The sequence below is a fragment of the Gopherus flavomarginatus genome, chromosome 7 (assembly GCF_025201925.1).
Source record: "Gopherus flavomarginatus isolate rGopFla2 chromosome 7, rGopFla2.mat.asm, whole genome shotgun sequence".
Lineage (NCBI taxonomy): Eukaryota > Metazoa > Chordata > Testudines > Testudinidae > Gopherus > Gopherus flavomarginatus.
Genome location: NC_066623.1, coordinates 12,030,243 through 12,047,782, shown reverse-complemented (window position 1 = coordinate 12,047,782; position 17,540 = coordinate 12,030,243). Strand labels below are relative to the sequence as shown.

Here is a 17,540-nt window from a genome sequence, read left to right as displayed (position 1 = left end):
CCCCCAAACACAGTCTGAACTCTCTCTCCCTTTTTAACATTCTCATCTGAGATTGTTACAGGCAGAGTTTCTTCTAACTAAACCATCCTGCGGCTCAGAATTTGTCTTATAGAAGCCAATTCTTTTTCTCTTAACATGCTTTCTAAATCTGTTTGCAAGGTTACCTACGTCTCCTCTTAATCTACAGTTTTCTCCCAGTAGACTATCAAACTCTTGTGACACAGACTGTAACTGATTTCTGTGCTTCAGATTAAAAAACCAGTTATTAGCAGCCAATCTTGTTAAAACTACAATTAAATGTTTCTCTTTTTTACACAACTGGTACTTTTCCAAGTATGCAATGTTTCTCTCCATTAACTCCACTCCAAGCCCTCTTTTATTCTCAGTGCATCCTTCAAAAGAATCAGCATCTTTTGGAACAATTTCTCACATCCAAGATCGAATTTTCTTTGCTTTTTCTAACAAATCCCTATTCATCCCTTCATTCCTTATGCTAGTTAAATCCTGGGGAACAGCTTCAGCAGAGCTAAAATGGCTAAAATTAGCTGGAGGAGTAGAAGTGATAGCCTCTAGGGCAAGAGATCAGGTACCATTCCTGACATTATTCTTTTGAAGTCTTTTTGAAGAAAACATTTTTACCTTAAAAGTACTTACAGATTTTAAGAAAAACAACCAGGATACAACTGTGGCCAAAAACAAAATGCAAAATAAAAATCACAGATCATAACGGAGAGAGGAGAAAGAGGAAATGCAAGTCAAAACTCAGTTTAAATCAGGCAATCCATCAAAATATGTAAAACAACACCAAGATAAAATCCTGTAACATTAGTAAAAGTGAAACAGGTATAGTTACTCCCACTTTAAACTTCTAATTTTTTTTCCTCAAGAACCAAACTTCCCAAACCCAATTATGGAGGCATTCTGTTGTTTGCCAAGCAATTTGTTTGCCAACTTTGTACTGTCAACCCTTTAAGATCTTTCTTGAAGTCCCAGCACCACCTATGTGGTATAAGTATTGATTTCAAAGGCCCAAAGAGCCACAGTTGTTTATAAACTTTTTCACTTTTCACCAGTGATAGGTAGGTACCAGGTTATTTTAAACAGAGGAGTTGGTTTCACTCCTTTACTTGGCAATCACCTAAAAGCATTCATTCACATGAAAAGTCTATTGATTAAACACAAGAAAGAACAAGAAATCCAACCAGGCCTTTTTATTGAAACTGTGATTGAGTGATTGTGCAAAGCAAACTTAGTCAAAACCTTTTAAAGCTTTTCTTCTTTTGACGGCAAACTATCAAAGTCCCTTACTTTCAGAACAAGCTTTCTTTGATGAAACAGAAAGGGTTAATTGTACTCTCAGTCCTGATCTGTAGAAGTTATTTACTTATTCTCTTCTTAACAAACAGACAGACTGACTCAAGGTGGAGGAGAGACAGGATAGAAAAGATGGGAGAAATATAGCTCTTGTTGATGTTTTTGGAACACTGATTACACTGGTCTACAATTTTTGAGAAGTCGTCTGCTTCAGAGATAAAATGTGATATTTATTATGTATTTTGATGTGCTGAATTCAAATATGACAATTAAAACAACTGATTGGCTACTGTTTCTAAGATATTTAAGTTTTTACATTTTATGTCCATGTATATTGTATAGATAGTAGAGTTTTAATCATAAATTGTAAACCTAGGTCTTTTCATGTGTTCATGATTGCTTTACATGATAATATTTCACCTGTCCTGTTTATGTAACACTTTAAAAATCAGCAAAAGGATTATATAAATAAAATTTATTATGAAACAAAAGGCAAAAAACTATTATGTACATAGTTTAGTCTTATTCAGTGTCTACTCGGCGCTTCTTGGCTTGTCTCTTGTATTCATTAAATGGAGTATCTCTTGTCACTGTCCAGCAATAGTCTGCAAGCATTGATGGGCTCCATTTGCCCTGATAGCCTGCCAGGAGATTCCACTGCTGTAGTCTGGAGCCCAACAGCTCTGCCTTACTCTTGGGTAGTTCCAAATCCCTGACAAGGTCATTCAGTTCACCTTGTGTTATGAAGTGTGCTTCAGAGGAGGAGGATGGGAGAAAATGTGGGTCCTGTGACATTGATGGTTCAGGACCAGAAGTTTCATCCTCTTCCTCGTCTGATTCAAGTGAGAATGATTCTGGTGCATCAGGAACCGGCAGCCCTTCTCCGTGGGGTACTGGGCGTATAGCTGATGGAATGATTGGATAATGCACAGTTCACTTTTTCTTCTTTGACACACCTTTCCCAACTGGAGGCACCATGCAGAAGTAACAATTGCTGGTATGATCTGTTGGCTCTCTCCAAATCATTAGCACTGCAAAAGGCATAGATTTTCTTTTCCTGTTCAACCACTGGCGAAGATTTGTTGCACAAGTGTTGCAGCCTATGTGTGGGGCCCACCTCCTGTCCTCATCTCCAATTTTGCAGCCAAAATAAAGGTGATAGGCTTTCTTAACCATAGTGGTTAGACTGCGCTTTGGTGATGCAAAAGTCACTTCACCACAAACATAGCAGAAGTTATCTGCACTGTTCACACAAGTACGAGGCATCTCTGCTCACTTTGGCTAAACAGAAATGTGTCCCTTTGCAAAATCAAACACTGACAAAGAAGAGAGCATGACACTGTATGATTTCTAGAGCTGATATAGGGCAATTTGTTCAGCAGAGTGATGTAAGCTTCGTTATGATTGCATCATCTATGACTTCTAGGAATAACATGATGCAATTCATATCATGTATGATGCAATACCAGCTTCAGATTGCATCATTCATTGTTTTGCCTAAAAAGCAAGTACTGTCCAAACCCAGTCATAGATTTATTCATAGATCCAGTTGAAGATGTATTTTAGTCATTTCTGGTTTAAATTGAGATCCCTTCCCTTTATAACTCACTTATCCTCCGCCATTCCCAAGTCAAGGGTCATATATACTGACCCAATAGCATATCTTGAAAACTAGAGCCAATCAACAATTTTAAGCATCATTTTCATTCTCAGTGACCCAGAATTAATAAAGTTGGACTACATTTATTTCAGAAGCATTTTGGCTGTAGAGCAGTGTTAGTCATGAGTGGATGCTTTTGCTTGGCAAGTTGGCCATGACACCTGCTGCTTGGATCCTCATTTACCCTCTGCTCATAAACATCATCTGATTGGTTTTCTTTTTAGACAAGGCAGGCCTGGACGAATACAGCAGTTGGCTTCAGAATGTGATGAAAAGCCGAGAGAGAGATGATTGAAGGAAAGAGGGAGGCAGGGCAGCAAATAACACAAGGGAAGGGAAACTAATGCAGGATCATTTGTGCCTCTGCAGTGCTGGCAGTTGCCTATCCCCATTGATGGGCTGAGGATTGGATGTCATGATCATGTGATGACTTTCAGCATTCACAGTGCAGGGGAGGGATAGCACAGTGATTTGAGCATTGGCCTGTTAAACCAAGGGTTCTGAGTTCAATCTTTGAGGGGGCCACTTAGGCTCTGGGGCAAAAATCAGTACTTGGCCCTGCTAGTGAAGGCAGGGGGCTGGACACAATGACTTTTCAAGGTCCCTTCCAGTTCTAGGAGATAGGTATATCTCCTATTTATTTGTTTTATAAAACAAAGTTCCTTGAGCAAGATCGAGGCCAGCCGGCCTTCTTCCCAGGAAGAAAGTCCTTTAGATGAGTTGAGTTGAGTTGCAGTGCTGGCAGTTTTGGGGATGAACTGGGATGCAAGTGGGATGGGAGATAAGGGAGAGCTGATCTGATTGTGGTTTTTTTCACCAGTCTCTTTTTAAGGAACCTGAAAAGGGGAAAAGTGGGTGTCGTAGTTCATCCCCTTCATTATTTTGTATTAGGCCTAATAACCTATGTTTCATGGCTACTGTCTTGTGAACTTTCACATACTATTTACATTTCAGTTTACAATAGGGTTACACCTTGTAGGCCCCAATAATCACAAAAAATCTCAAGGGAAAGGAGAGGTCCATTCTTTCCTGCCCCTGTGGGTAAGGGCTAAAGGGCAGGAGACATTGTAAATACTTTTCTTCATGAGACTGTATTGGTGTTGATCATGGGACTATAACTAAATTCACATGAAGTTGCCACCTACTGAGAGAGTCTGAGAGGTTTCTGGGGAATCTGCGGCTGGGGGTGGAGTGTGCCTTGTTACAGGGACATAAAGAGTAAAAGTTTAGGGTTTGATGGTGAGGAAATATCCTTTACCCCACCCCTTCTCTGCTGAGGGGTGTGTGTGTGTGTGTCTTTTTCCTGGAACATGACTGGGTTGTGCTGCTCAGTCAGCTGAAATAGAGATGTCAGGAGCCAGGGAGCTGAGATTATAGCTCATTATTCAGAGGAGGGAGGAGTGATATGCCCAGTGATTCCATTCCTACACCCCTTTTTTGGGTACGAAACTAGCTGTGACAAAACCATCTCTCCTCCTTGCTGGAGTCAGAGCTTCCTGCAGCCCCAAGCTTCAAGAGAAAGAGTTGGAATCTTCCATTCATTTCCTGTCTCCCCCCTTCCCCCAGCAGTTCTGTGCCTCTCAGGTGGAGGGGGGGTGAAAGCCTCACCCCTTTCCTTTGAGCTCTGGTCCAGTGTTGCCTTCCAAAGACTGAGCCACTCAGATCCCATGGTGATGAGTGCAATGCAAAAACATACGTGGATAGACAGAATCTATCCCTGGTGCACAGCTGGTTTATGCAATTTATTTACAATCCCTTTACAAAAATTTAAAACAGCCTCAGGATTTGGCTGAGCGATATAGTGGTTGCTGTGTCTGAGATGGTAACAACAGGGTGCTCTGCTTGGATACAAGAAAATTGACTTTGAAAAATCATGTTAAAGAAACATTTGACTTAAAAAAACCTTGCACAATAAACGATACTGATGCTTGTATATGAATAGCTACATCATCATCATTAGTAATGTAGCAGAGGATCCTCTCACCTTTTCTGAATTTAATTAGATGCTCTCAGCCCTGTCCTACAGGCCCTAACTGTGTGCACAAGAACAATTAAAAAAAATCTTCACAAAACTTAAAATAATCAAAAATTACACTAAAGAACAAATCCATGAGAAGTTTGGGATTGAAATACTTCCCTGCAGTGTTTGCTTCTAAGGTTTGCACCCCTGTGATCATGCATGAGAAACAGGAACCTGAAATTGACTATAAACAAAAATGAAAACAGACAAGTCTCTTCATTCTGGGCAGGGAGCAAAGAGCAAGAGGGTAAATGGAAGTGAAATATCCTTTCAGCAATAACGTAGGCAGGCATTAGCAATGCAGGATTGCACTCACATCTGGGGTGAAATCCTGGCCAATGGCAAAACTTCCATTGATCTCAACTGGGCCAGTATTGCAGCCACGATTTTCAAACTGCCAGGATCCGTTCAACTCACTTCTTTGCGCTGTTGTAGTTTACATCCAGTGCAAGGTGAGTGCAGGATGAAATGATATGACTCACTCGTATTATTTCATGTTACCGTTTAGTGCCGAACCCTTCACGAGCACTGGGAACCCTCCACGAGTTGCTCTTGCGGAGTGGGAAGAAAAGTGTTTCAAAAGTGAGGCAAGAAATCGGTGCCATGGCCGAGTCCCGGGGAAGCGGCAGGGGGGCTTGTGCGTTTCAACGTTTGAAAGGCAGCTTCAGCCCTAGCTCAGCATTTTGGATCGAGCTTCCCCGCTCCCGGTTCCCGAGTCTTTCCAAGGACACCTGAGGCTAAGGGGCAGGAGGATCGCTACCCTCCCCGCAGCCCGGCGCTTTGCAGAGCTCTGGCTGCCAAAGGAAACGCGGGGTTTGTCACAGGTGGGACATACCTCTGCGGCCCTCGCCCCTCTTCTCGTCCCTGGCTGTGCAAGCCCAGCAGGCGCCGCTTGCTAAAGCAGCCTGCGCTTGGCCATCAGAAGGGGAGGGCTTCAAGCCTGGGACCCAGCGCTAGGCGTCCATTTCACCCCGCAGCTGGAGGCGGCGTGGCGTGGGCGCCTGGATCCAGCGGTGCTTGGGGCTTTGGCGGTGCGTGAGACAGAAACGCGGCAGGCATCAATAAACGCCAACGCCGTAGCTGTGAGCCTGGCCCTGCAGTCCTTGGAAAGCCTCCCATTGGCTCTAGCTGAGAGTTGGATCCTGTCCCGCCAGGGGCGTCGATCGCCACTGACACCAATGGGAGCAGGATCAAACCCAAGGGGAGAAATCACCATTGCTGACAATTCGGTGTGGGATCAGGAGCGAGAACTCCGCAGCCATGTGGAAGAGGGACTGGGTCAGAGGGGATGAATGCTCGAGACAGGCAAAGTAGCTACGGGTATAAATGTAGCTATTCCAGCCGGTCGAGTTTATTTTTATTTTTATTTTTCGAACTTGTAAAATTTCGACTTTTTTTTTCCTGGAGGAATTTTCCCTCGAATGTTCGGAGTTTCCCCCCCCCCCAACCCCAGGAAATATTTCTCGTTTTCTGACCAGTTCTAATTGCAAGATATTCCTATCCCAGGCTAGCTAGATCTGGATAATAGATACCTTCGTTTTAATCAGTCGTAACCAAACGCGGATGTGTGCTGTCCTGTAAAAATATATATATTGACACTCTGCATTTTTATAAAGGACTCGTTTTAATGATCTTACATTTCTCTATATGTATATTATATTCAATTGCCACCAGGGCTGCTGGAAGCAGCATGAAGTAAACGTGTGCAAACGTTTTATAGACCTTAATTTCTACAATCGATGTAGTTTAACACATTTGGATTTTGTAGCTAAACATTTACGAGGGAAAAATGCTGTGCGTGACCCCTCTAAAACAGCTTATGTGAGTGTGAATGCGTGCTGGAGCCTACTTTCATAGCAGATAATTTATTGATCAGCGGATGGAATCATATAATTTTCAACAAACTTGATACAAAAACTCAAAAATGAATGTCGGTGGTTTAACATGACTGTGCTTGCAATCTTGAAATACAAAATACTGGGTCGAAACCGTTTGGATCATATCGAAGAGCTATGAAAAAAACCTAAGCGTTAGGACCAGCAACACAAACAGTGATTTGATTCCAAACTTTTAACGCATAAGGGAAGTATTTTTGGATGCAAAGATTAACTCTTGTAAAGTCGTTTTTTTGGGGGGGAGGGAAACTATGACAAATAAATAAACAAAAATGTTCTTCTAGCCATGCAATTAGGAAAGCCGAATTTATAAAGGCTGTTGTGTCATTGAACTGGTAGTGGTAAAGTGTGTCAGAAAATTAGAAGTGGGAGGATCTCCAGTGGCTGGAGCTGCCACTCAGGATTACCGGACCTTAGTTGTGAACTTTTCCCCCTTCCAAAATGAATGAAACTTTAATGACTGATTCCCCTCACCCATCGAGTAATTAATCGGGCCCTTAAATCTTATCTTTCTAAGAGGGCCAACGGTATGTATGTTAAATATCTGCGCAGTCTGCTGCACTTCAAACAAATAAGCCAAACAAATGCTGTTTACAGTTTTCGAAAATTTAATGATTCTTAATGAAAGCCAACTCCCCGGAATGGTAATGTTGGATGTTGAATTTCGAATAAACTATAAGGTTTTTTATTATTATTATTATTATTTTATTATAAGTTGAGATATATCATAAATATAGCCAGAAAAGAACATTAAAAGCATTGCTAGAGTTTGTTTTTTATTCCCATGCTTTTAATTTTGAAAAAAAATCACAAAACATAACTTATAAAACAATATATACTGCATCCTTATCCACAACAGTATTATTGAAACATCCAGCGTTACGGTTACCACAGATGTGAAATACACTGGGAAAGGACATACCTTGTGCATTTTATATTATGTTTCTTTGTCATCTACAGGTAATAAGTATGGACAAAAATAAGCAACAAATATGCCTGCAATTAAACTTCATATGCGTTTTGTATGCGTATTAATATTTAAAAGATCATATTTATCATTTCCATTTTTTTTGCCAACAAGCATCTACATTTACATCATAACACCTTAAGATTATTTTTGGTTCCTTGTTTTTCCTTCACATCTAGAAAAACAAGTAACTTTTCAGAATTGCTAAGCAACCTTTCATCAATCGAGACTTGCTCTGTTTCTTTAGTAGAGATGCAGTATCAGGATTCACTTAATGACGGTCCATTTGTTGTTCTTAGTGTTTTTTTTTCTCTAGACTCTCTAGAAGTTTTTTTTTTTTGAAGAAAAACACTTTTTAAGTAAAGATGACTGATAATTTCATTATCAGGCTAAGATTTGGGATGGAGCAAAGGCTGACCAGTTTCTTTTTGTGCTCTTCTCTGCTAAGGCAATACTGCAGTCCTTTGGAAAGGCTAGAGAGGTAGGAACCTGTAGTTTGCTTAGTCCCAGGAATGACTGGATCATAGCTTTCCACTAAAGAAAAAACATCAAGAATCATGCACTTTAAAAACATTTTATTCAACGGCCAAGCACAATGATCTGGCACCACGTAACGGCAGATATAAATAGAACCTTAGGTAAGTGGTTGAACCTTGTCCTTACGTTTTTTTTTTAATAGTTTCATACCTAATATTTTAACCATATTCCCGCAGAATTTATTCTGCACGTGACTTTTTTTTTTTGTGAGTGGTAAACATTAACCAAACCTCTTCCCCTACCACAAACTGGGCAGCACAGCCCCAGCCTTTACCAGCATCCAACCCCCTCGGCTTCCACTTTCCACTCTTCTGCTCTATAATAAAGTGGACGCGTTAGAAACTTCTGTGCAAGTTCAAGTAAACACATACAACCCGCATAATCCAGAGGAAAATTGCAACTCATCCGTGTATTAGATTTTGGCGTCTCTTGCAAAAGATTTCTGGTCCGTGTTTGTTACCAAGCCCCCAGAGCTTCCTCTCTCCCGCTGCTTGGGCCCGTGCTAGTCCGTCAGCTGTTGTACTGACAAGCGTTTAGACCAGCGCCTGGGCTTTGCAAGCTGCTGTACCCAAAAGTGGAGTGCTGCTTGGATTTCAGTCTGAGGCTGGCCAAGCTGGAGTTGCAAGTGTCTCTGTACACGCTGTAGGGCGAGCCGGGCGGCCCGTAGGGGCAGGCGGGGGAGGACATGGCGGAGTTGAGGGAGGAGCCGCTGATGTTGTTGATGTTGTTGAGGTTGGCGTTGGCCATGCCGGGCACGGCGGAGTGGCCCATGCTGGAGGGCATGCTCATGGAGGAGATGGTGCTGGGGGCGGAAAACATGGACTGCGAGGACAGGGGGCTCATGGAGTTGAAGAAGGTGAAGCTCTTGGTGGAGAGCGGCGCGGGGGTCAGGCTCTTGGTGGCCCAGTTGTTGTAGGGGTAGCCTGGGTACATGTCCTCGTAGGGCTGCATGAGGCCGCTGAACTGGGGCACGTAGCCGTTCTTGCACAGGTCCATCTGCTGGTTGCGCTCCCGCTTCCTCCACTTGGCTCGGCGGTTTTTGAACCAGACCTAGGGGGGAAGGTCAGAGTAAAGGGTAAGTGCGCGAGGCTCCTGCAGGGACTCGGTAGGGATGCGCAGGGGGCTAGCTCCGGTTTGGATTCTCAGAGCCTCTGCCAGGAGCGGCTTCAGTTCCCCACACCAGGGAGGATTTGAGGAGGAAAAGCCAAGCTTTGCAGGGGACAGTCCCTGGCTCACCCTCCCTGCCCTGGGTGTTGCCTTTCCTGCGCGCTGCGCACCATAAACGCTGCCCCAGCCTGCCTGTCCTCTCCCTAAATCCCACGGCTTGTTCCCCCTGGCCCAGAGGGATGAGTCACCTCCCCGGCCCAGCTCCAGGCCGCGGCTCTGGATGTGTGCGCAGCGCCTCTCTCTGCTTTTCATTTACTTCTGCGCTTATTTACAGAGAGGATTAATTAGCCACGCTGCAGCGCCTCGCCCAGGCCCCGTTCTGATTAGTGCCGGCTAGCCCGGCTCGGCGGTGTTTCCGAATGCTAAAGCTGGACAATAAAACTCCTCTGTTACAGATCATAAACTGGGGATTGGATTAGCGTGTTTAGGTTTAAAAAAAAAAAGCCTCGCCCTTTGGGTGAATGCAGCCTGGGTCTTTATGTCTAATGAGAATTTACAGCCCTGAGTCGGGAATGGAGGAGCGAGGGGCGCTCATGGGTGTTTGATGCCCAAACCTCATCCAGGCTTTATCCCCAGGGCGGGGCTGGAGACCTCTGGCACCCAACCCAATGCATTGCCCAGAGAGCAGGAAAAGCCGGAGCTAACTCAGACCAAAGCAGCACTCCAGCATTGCGTGCCAAACTTTACTGCAGGGTCGTGTGTGTGTGTGTGTGTGTGTGTGTGTGTGCGCGCGCAGATTTGATGGGATAATGCCCTCCAAAGATAGGGCTGGCCAGGTTGGGGCAAAAAAAGCCTCTTCCTGCTTTGCAGGGTGCGATCAGCCAGCGAACCGTCCTCACCTTAACCCTTTGGTAAAAAGGTAGGGCAGTTAGAGCCACTGAGGTTTCGATCAGGCCCCCTAAGGAGACATGCCACACGGCAGCCCCTGCAAAAGGCTGGCAAACAGCGACTTTGTGTCGTGCATTGAAATCCCCACTTAACTCAACTCTGCGGATATTAAATCCCCCTCTAAACTAGGTGACTCTTGTGGCTGCGAGGCTCTGCTCTTTGAGCCTGTCCTCCCAACGTTTTTAATGGCAGGGCTTTATTTTTAAATAGCGATAACAAGGATCGCGGGGTCTATTTGGAAAAAAAATCCCGTATAAATATGAAGAGGAAACGAAAGCCAGAATGTTCAAACCCTGTAATTCACTCCTCAGAAGGTGCTTCCAGACAGGAATTTCCTGAAAACGAGGGGTAATCGTTTTAATTATGGCTTCTAGACATTTTAAAAGAAGGCCCTCGTAGCAAATGAAAGTTGGATTTGCAAAACTGCAATCTCTGAACATCAAACCAAAACATCTCCATACAGAGGGGAGAAAGAAATTCAGTTAATGGCAACTCATATTAGTTTTATTTGCTTCCTGAAATATTCCAGCAACATAAATGCCCATTTCAGTCCTTGAGTTGTGGTGGAGGGTTTTGTTTGTTTTTTTTTAACGAAAACTGTAATTAATACAATGCTCTCAAATACAGCGAGTATTTAGCCCTGAAAAGCCTTAAGAGCTAACGTTATACATAGTCTTATTTGGTCAGCTAGCCGGTTACCCATCTAGACAAAAGTGGCTTTTCTGAACTGTAGGGGTTTTATTTGTTACCAGCCACTGAGACCCAGAAGTGAAGTGACTTGGTTAAATCTACCTCCATTTTCTCCTTTATTGATTATTTTCTGTGCTGGTGAATTTCCAGAGAACGGTTTAATTCCCCAGTCCCAGCCTAGTAGTCGCTTTAAGGTCTCAGTTCAAACCCCCTCCCCTGGCCCCCTCTTGGGGCCCTATCGTGTAAAGCGTATTTCAGTGCTGGAAAATCCAGACGCCCTTTAAGGACTTTCCAAGATGCAGGGTTGTGTATGCCTTTCATTTGATGGTGTCTTGTGTCACATTGTGGGTCTGCAGCTGGTGAGGGACTGTGTAGACACGACACCGCGAGTAAACAATACACAGCAGAGACTAATACCCCTGCACAGAGCGGAGTACACCCCGGTCAGCAAATCCGCTTTCGAAACAAACCAGGGTAATATCCCGGGATGAAAAACAAATTGGAGGTGGGAGGAAAAATATCCCCAAACAAAAAGAGCAACACAGAGACCCACCTAGCACAAACCAACCATCAGAATCAATAAAATCCGAATGCCAGGAGGAGCCGTTCTGATTAGACACTTGATTGCAACAAGTTAATATATTAAAAATAAATAAATGGCCTAACTAGATAGTCTGAGGTCGGATTGGCTAGAGACCTATAAAGCAGGGACAGCTCAGTCCTACAAGTATGTGTGTCTACAATGGTTATTGACTTTGGCGTCTAATCTAGCCCAGACCCTTGTCCTTTCGTTTGTCTATTGACAGTTTGTGCAGTTTACTAGTATACATAACGTATCTGCCTCATCACAGAACTTTAATTGTGTAGAGGAACATTTGCTATATGCCTGGGTGAGTACATTGCACCGAAGGGGCCGTTACACACTCCACAGTGATATACGGTAGTCTCTTCTCATCAGAGAGATGTTCTATACAGACATCTGCTCCGCGGTGCCAAGCGGATTCTTTTAACCGCTTTCCCCTCACTCTGTAAGATAGCATCATGTTTGAATCGCATCACTTATTGTGTATATTTTATCAGCAGACTCCGTATGTTTCCTTGTCACTTTACTGACTGGGTCCAGGAGAGTATAAATTTGCCTGTATTTCTATGCTGGTCTATTCCTTCTTTTTAATGAAATGTATCCATTCCAAACCCTGTCTAATCTAGCCCCCAGTGAGACTTGTAGGGACTGGAATCCTCCCAGTTAAACTCTGTACCTGGGACACCCACGCGAGTCTCTTTTACACGGGGGGAGGAGGAACAGACGTGCCTTAGGGTTGAGCCATTGGCCTCTGCAGCTGCTGCTCTCTGGGTCTGTGCTGGCAATTCTAACCATTGACTGTTTACATTAAAAATAGCGACCCCCTGAAAAGATCCGACTTCATAACGTGTTAGGAGGATACCTCTATTCCTCACTCTCTCAGTCAGGGGAGGAGAATTGCACATATATTTCCTGTTTAGAGTTAAATTACTGTCTTTAATTAATCCAGGAGAGAACAGTACATCCAGCAAGATGGCTTTTATGGGCTAGATTCTGCCCTTTCCAGACACGGGGGGGGGGATTTAAAAATGGGCTTCTCTGAAATAGTGGCGGAGCCTTCTCTCTGGCTCTCCGTATTATTGTGCTGTATATTATGTGTGCTCCTTAAAACGGAGTTAATTTAAAAAAAAAAACTTGCCCGAGGATCCTAGAGCCTTTCCCTGGTCAGTTACACCAGCGGAGTTCCTGCATTCAGCTGTTGATTCCTGGTAGCATCCTTTACCTTCTAATTCCTTCTCCCTGCCTCAGCCTAGCTGGGTTCTCAGAGTTATTACGGCACACTTTCCCAGACGGGCTTTAGATGAAGTCCCTCCGTGACCAGCTGTTGCCTTTGATTTCTCTATGCTCTCCCCAGAGATCCCGAATCTTAAGAATGGGGAAATCTTGGAAAGGGAAGACGGGCTTAAAGGAGACAGCACCTTTCCCCAGCTTCTGACAACTGCTCGCCTGGTGTTGCTGCCTGTAAGACATCAGGTCCTCTCAGCTAAAGATTTCCTTCTCTCCCATACTCCAGTGAAAGTTGACCAAACAAAATGAAGGCCTGGGTGTTAATATATTGGGGATTCTCTGTGCATTGCGCGCCTCCCATATGTATGGGGGTATGTTCAATATTATAATTATACCGGGGTATTATCTAAGGAGTACAGTAGGTCCTGGGTAAGTCTTGGCAATGAAAAGGAAATTGACAGATGATGTGTTATGCTACAATCGGTATTAAAAAGCCAACCACCTAGCAGCTGTTAACAAAGTCATTTTTCCCTTTCACTCCTCACCGCCAGGCGCCTGTGCACCTTGATAAGTTTGTATTTTCGCTTGCGATGCATCCTACCAAATAACTGGAAGTTTTTCAACTTCAGAAAAGACTGCGGGCCTGAGCCCATGGCCACTGGGAGTCCCTATAAGGATCGGGCCCTATAAGGACAAGCCGGCTGATGTCTCTGGACTGCTGAGAAGTGAATCGCGGGTTGCCCCTAGTGTGGCTGGGGCCCCACTTACCCTGACTCTGGGCTCGGTGAGATTGGTCCACACAGCAATCTCCTCTCTCATGCTCATGTCCGGGTAGCGGTTCCTCTGGAAAGTGGCTTCCAGCTCCTGAAGCTGCTGGCTGGTGAAATGAGTTCTTTGCCGCCTCTGTTTCTTCTTCTTCGCCGGATCCTCAGGGTTTCCATCTTCGCTCTTCTGCTCGCCGCTCCGGTCTTTTTCTGTTTAAAAACAACAAGGTACAGAGACCCGAGCGGTGACACGCACGGACTTGGCCTCTTGGCCCCTAGATTCCCCTCCTCCCCCCCAGCCATTTGGAAAAGGTACAAAACAAAATCCTCCTTTTAAAAATCTACATACGTGCCTCTGCCGTACAAGGCTAGAGCTCCTGTTTCCTACCACAGGCCCGGCGCGTTTTCTGTTTCAACTAGCCCTAGTGATTCAGAAAGGTTTCCTGAAAAAATGTTCCCCTGAAATGTATTGCCCAAACAGAGTTTTCAGTTATCCTGTCCTCTAGGACTGGTCCTGTTATCTAGGGGGGGCTCTGAAACTTACAGAGGGGAAGAAACTTATGTCTAATTGGCTCGGCTTTTAGATTGGAAGCTTCTTGGCAAAATAATAATTAGTAATAAACAAATCTATTTAAAATAGTTTCTCTGTGTTCCCCCTCAACCTAAAGAAAAACTTCTGCTCGAGTGCATTATTGTTTTATATGGTCCTTTCCCCGCCGTATTAATCTCAGAAAACGTCAGAGAGTGTAAAATAAAACATGAATAAATTGAAAAGGTGAACTCCCCTTCCCCTCGGGAATATAGAATTTATTTAAGCAGAGAACGATCCACTAAAGGCTTTATTCAAAATTCCAATGAAAGGTAAGAAACGCTGGTAGCTGTCTGTCTGAAACATTCCCCTTTTGTGAATAGTGTTTATCTAAATTTGTAGAAGGAATTCAACATAATCGCTGGATATTACTAGGGAAAAACAGAAAATCTACCTAAAATCAAGGGGAAAACCCGCTGATGTTTTTATATTTTTTAATACATTTTTGGATTTACACATATGGAATGAGGAATTCGATACATTATTTGAAAGGTTTTAAATTATAAATGTGTAGAGATAAAATCTCCCTCCACACATATATCTATAAAACACTTCTGTAGATGTATATACATAGATATATAATATGTATAACACATATGTATGTCAATGTACAATTTTGATCTATTTATTTTCACAATAGCCACATTAAATAACTGCGTGCATATATGTCACAAGTGTATGGTTCGCTCTCTCGCTCTCTAATTTTGATGTATTTATTTTAATATATATGCACATATTAGTGTGTATAATATACATATCTATACAAATTAATACTAATCTATATTACACACAATAACTAAATCAAAATTAGAGAGAGAAAAATACACACACGTGTTGTATATTCAAACCCATCCCTTTGTACTCATACAAATGAGTTTGACTTGATGTTGGAGGGTCTTTTTGAGAGGCAGTCACATGGAGAGCTAAATAATGAGACTATTCTGCGGTGCTGTACATCATGAAGGTAGGACGAATGGAAAGATAATGCTAACTTATTGAAATAGAGACTTCCTTTCAGAGCCTGATAATAATAATATTTTAAAATGAATTAACAATAATCCTTGCAAAACAATTGATTCCTCATACTTGAAAAGACCCTGTACCTAGGCTTCCCTGGGAACTCTTGGGAGTAAAAATGCAGGACCTCAAACGGTTAAATGGAAACCAAAGGCTGGTGAATGGGCTTATTGCAGCGCGGATGGCCACTATTTCCACTAAGTAGTTTGCAGAGCAAACAAGGCCTCGAACTCCATTTAAATATCCTTGGTGGCCAGACAATTTTTTCCCCTCCCTCTCTGCCTTTGCAACTAATTGTGTTCCCAAAGATTCGCGTCTGGTGTAAAACGCGGGTCTGCGAACCGAGTCTACATGACCTAACTGTAAAGTCTGCATGTGAAAATGATTTCATTTTTGAACACACAAATCTTTCTGGCAGACAGTTTTTTTTTCCACCTCTCGGTGTCTGGGGCAGCTTCTCGTGCAGGCGGGAGAGCAAACAAGTAAGGAAAATCAGTGTCCTCAAAGAAACCATCCATCAAAGTGATTGCAATCTTTGCATTTGATTTATCCCCCCTATGATTTCCATGAAAAATATCGTCTGGTCATAAGGCTGTGATGCCATTTCAAATCATAACAACACACATTACTCTTAATTGGCATTAGCACACTTTTCCATTCGAAAGTGAAAGGTATTTTGTGAATTCTCTTAAGAGTAAATGAACCCTGCTATTTATTTCTCTAGAATGTATGGATCAGATTTTAGGGGTAGAGCAAAATGGAGCAATTATCCCCTACAGTATTTCAAGGGGGGGAACCCACACACATCTAAGCACACCACCCCCTCCAGTCTACGCTCAAAGCCTTGTTTTCAAATCAGATTTGGAGGCAGAAAAGAACGTTTGCTGCCATGCCACCATTCGGATTTGTTTTGGTTGCAGGCACAAGACCGGTTTAAATTAAAAAAAACCCATCATTTAAAAAAAAAAACCAACTACCCTCTATGCAGGGAAATTTTGAAGAAGGAACCACGCGCTGCTTTGCGTAGTCCAAATTTTCCAGGGCTTTTTGCATCCTTTATATGGTGTTGTCATTAGAGGGACGACTACTGTTTTAATTAAATACAAACTAGGAAACCACAGCTTCCCCTACAAGAATTGCACATGTTCAACAGGCGGATATAAAAGCGGAGACCAAACGACTCCTGTTTAGGTCCAACTCAGTCCTTGTAAAACGCTATGGTTTATTCCCCATCTATACATAAAATTAAAAATTAAGCTTTGTAACGCTCACCCCATATAATAATAAATCTGAGCTGCCTGGTCTCTCTCTAGTCCCCTCTTCATTTCCCCTCCTAATGCTTGCAGTTTTCCCCCTCCTCTAATGGAGAGATCCGTTTACATGTCTCTACAGCTAGAGCTGGAAAATAAACCCCAGCAGAGCTGACATTATTTCAGAAATATTTTGCAGAACCGCACTCCCTGTGGTAACCCCCCTGATAAATTAATATCTGTAAAAAAAACCCCAACCCCCACCCTGTATCTCAGCTTGAAGTTGATAGCAATGTTCTTCCGTCAGAGTCGGGGCATGGAAGAGGGTCAGTTCGGTATCTGTGGTCTCCCCTATCCACCTTCCCAGTTTGGCTCTAATTAATTCTAGTGATTACACCCACCCACCCACCTGGCATTTCAATCTCTCTGGTGCATCCTGCCTGGGCAGAACAGTCTCTTGTGCAGCATGCATTAGAATTAATCAAGCGGGGAAAGGAAGAAGAGGCAGTGAAAGGGTTTTACCTGGGACTTCTGTATCTGACGATTCACTGGCTGAATTCTCAATCGGATCTCTGGATTCAGAAGATCTTTGCAAATGGAAGCTGGAAGCCATGTCATGTGAAGGCTGCGGTCTTAAACTCTCTGGCAGTCTTTCCAAATTCATCCCACCTTTAAAGGAATCCATGGCAAGGAGGCTGGGTTGATTTGGGTTTATGCAGGTGTTTATTCCACAATATATATATATATCAAGGTCTGAAAATCCACTTAGTACTAGTTATGGGTTGCTTTACTTTATTGTTATTTTCAAAGAGGCAGAAGAAGAGCTCTGAGAAATGCCTAGAAGCCCGATGGTCTTTGCTTTGCAATAGCTGCACCGGTCCAATCGCGTATGCATGAAAGTGGTAAAAGATCCCTGGTAGAAAAATGCGGGTTGCGAGTTGGATAGTTTCAAGCTAAAGAGATTAAAGCGAC

The 17,540-nt window shown here is 43.3% G+C and overlaps 1 protein-coding gene across 1 annotated transcript; it reads right to left on the bottom strand.

Moving 5' to 3' along the window:
• Positions 1 to 8,903: 8,903 nt before the first annotated feature.
• On the bottom strand, positions 8,904 to 17,253 carry PITX1 (paired like homeodomain 1). The gene is made up of 3 exons (XM_050962455.1): positions 17,091 to 17,253; positions 13,717 to 13,922; positions 8,904 to 9,443 (listed from the first exon to the last, which is right to left on the bottom strand). The coding sequence occupies exons 1-3, from the start codon at positions 17,251 to 17,253 to the stop codon at positions 8,904 to 8,906; spliced, it is 909 nt and encodes a 302-aa protein (XP_050818412.1).
• Positions 17,254 to 17,540: the final 287 nt, after the last annotated feature.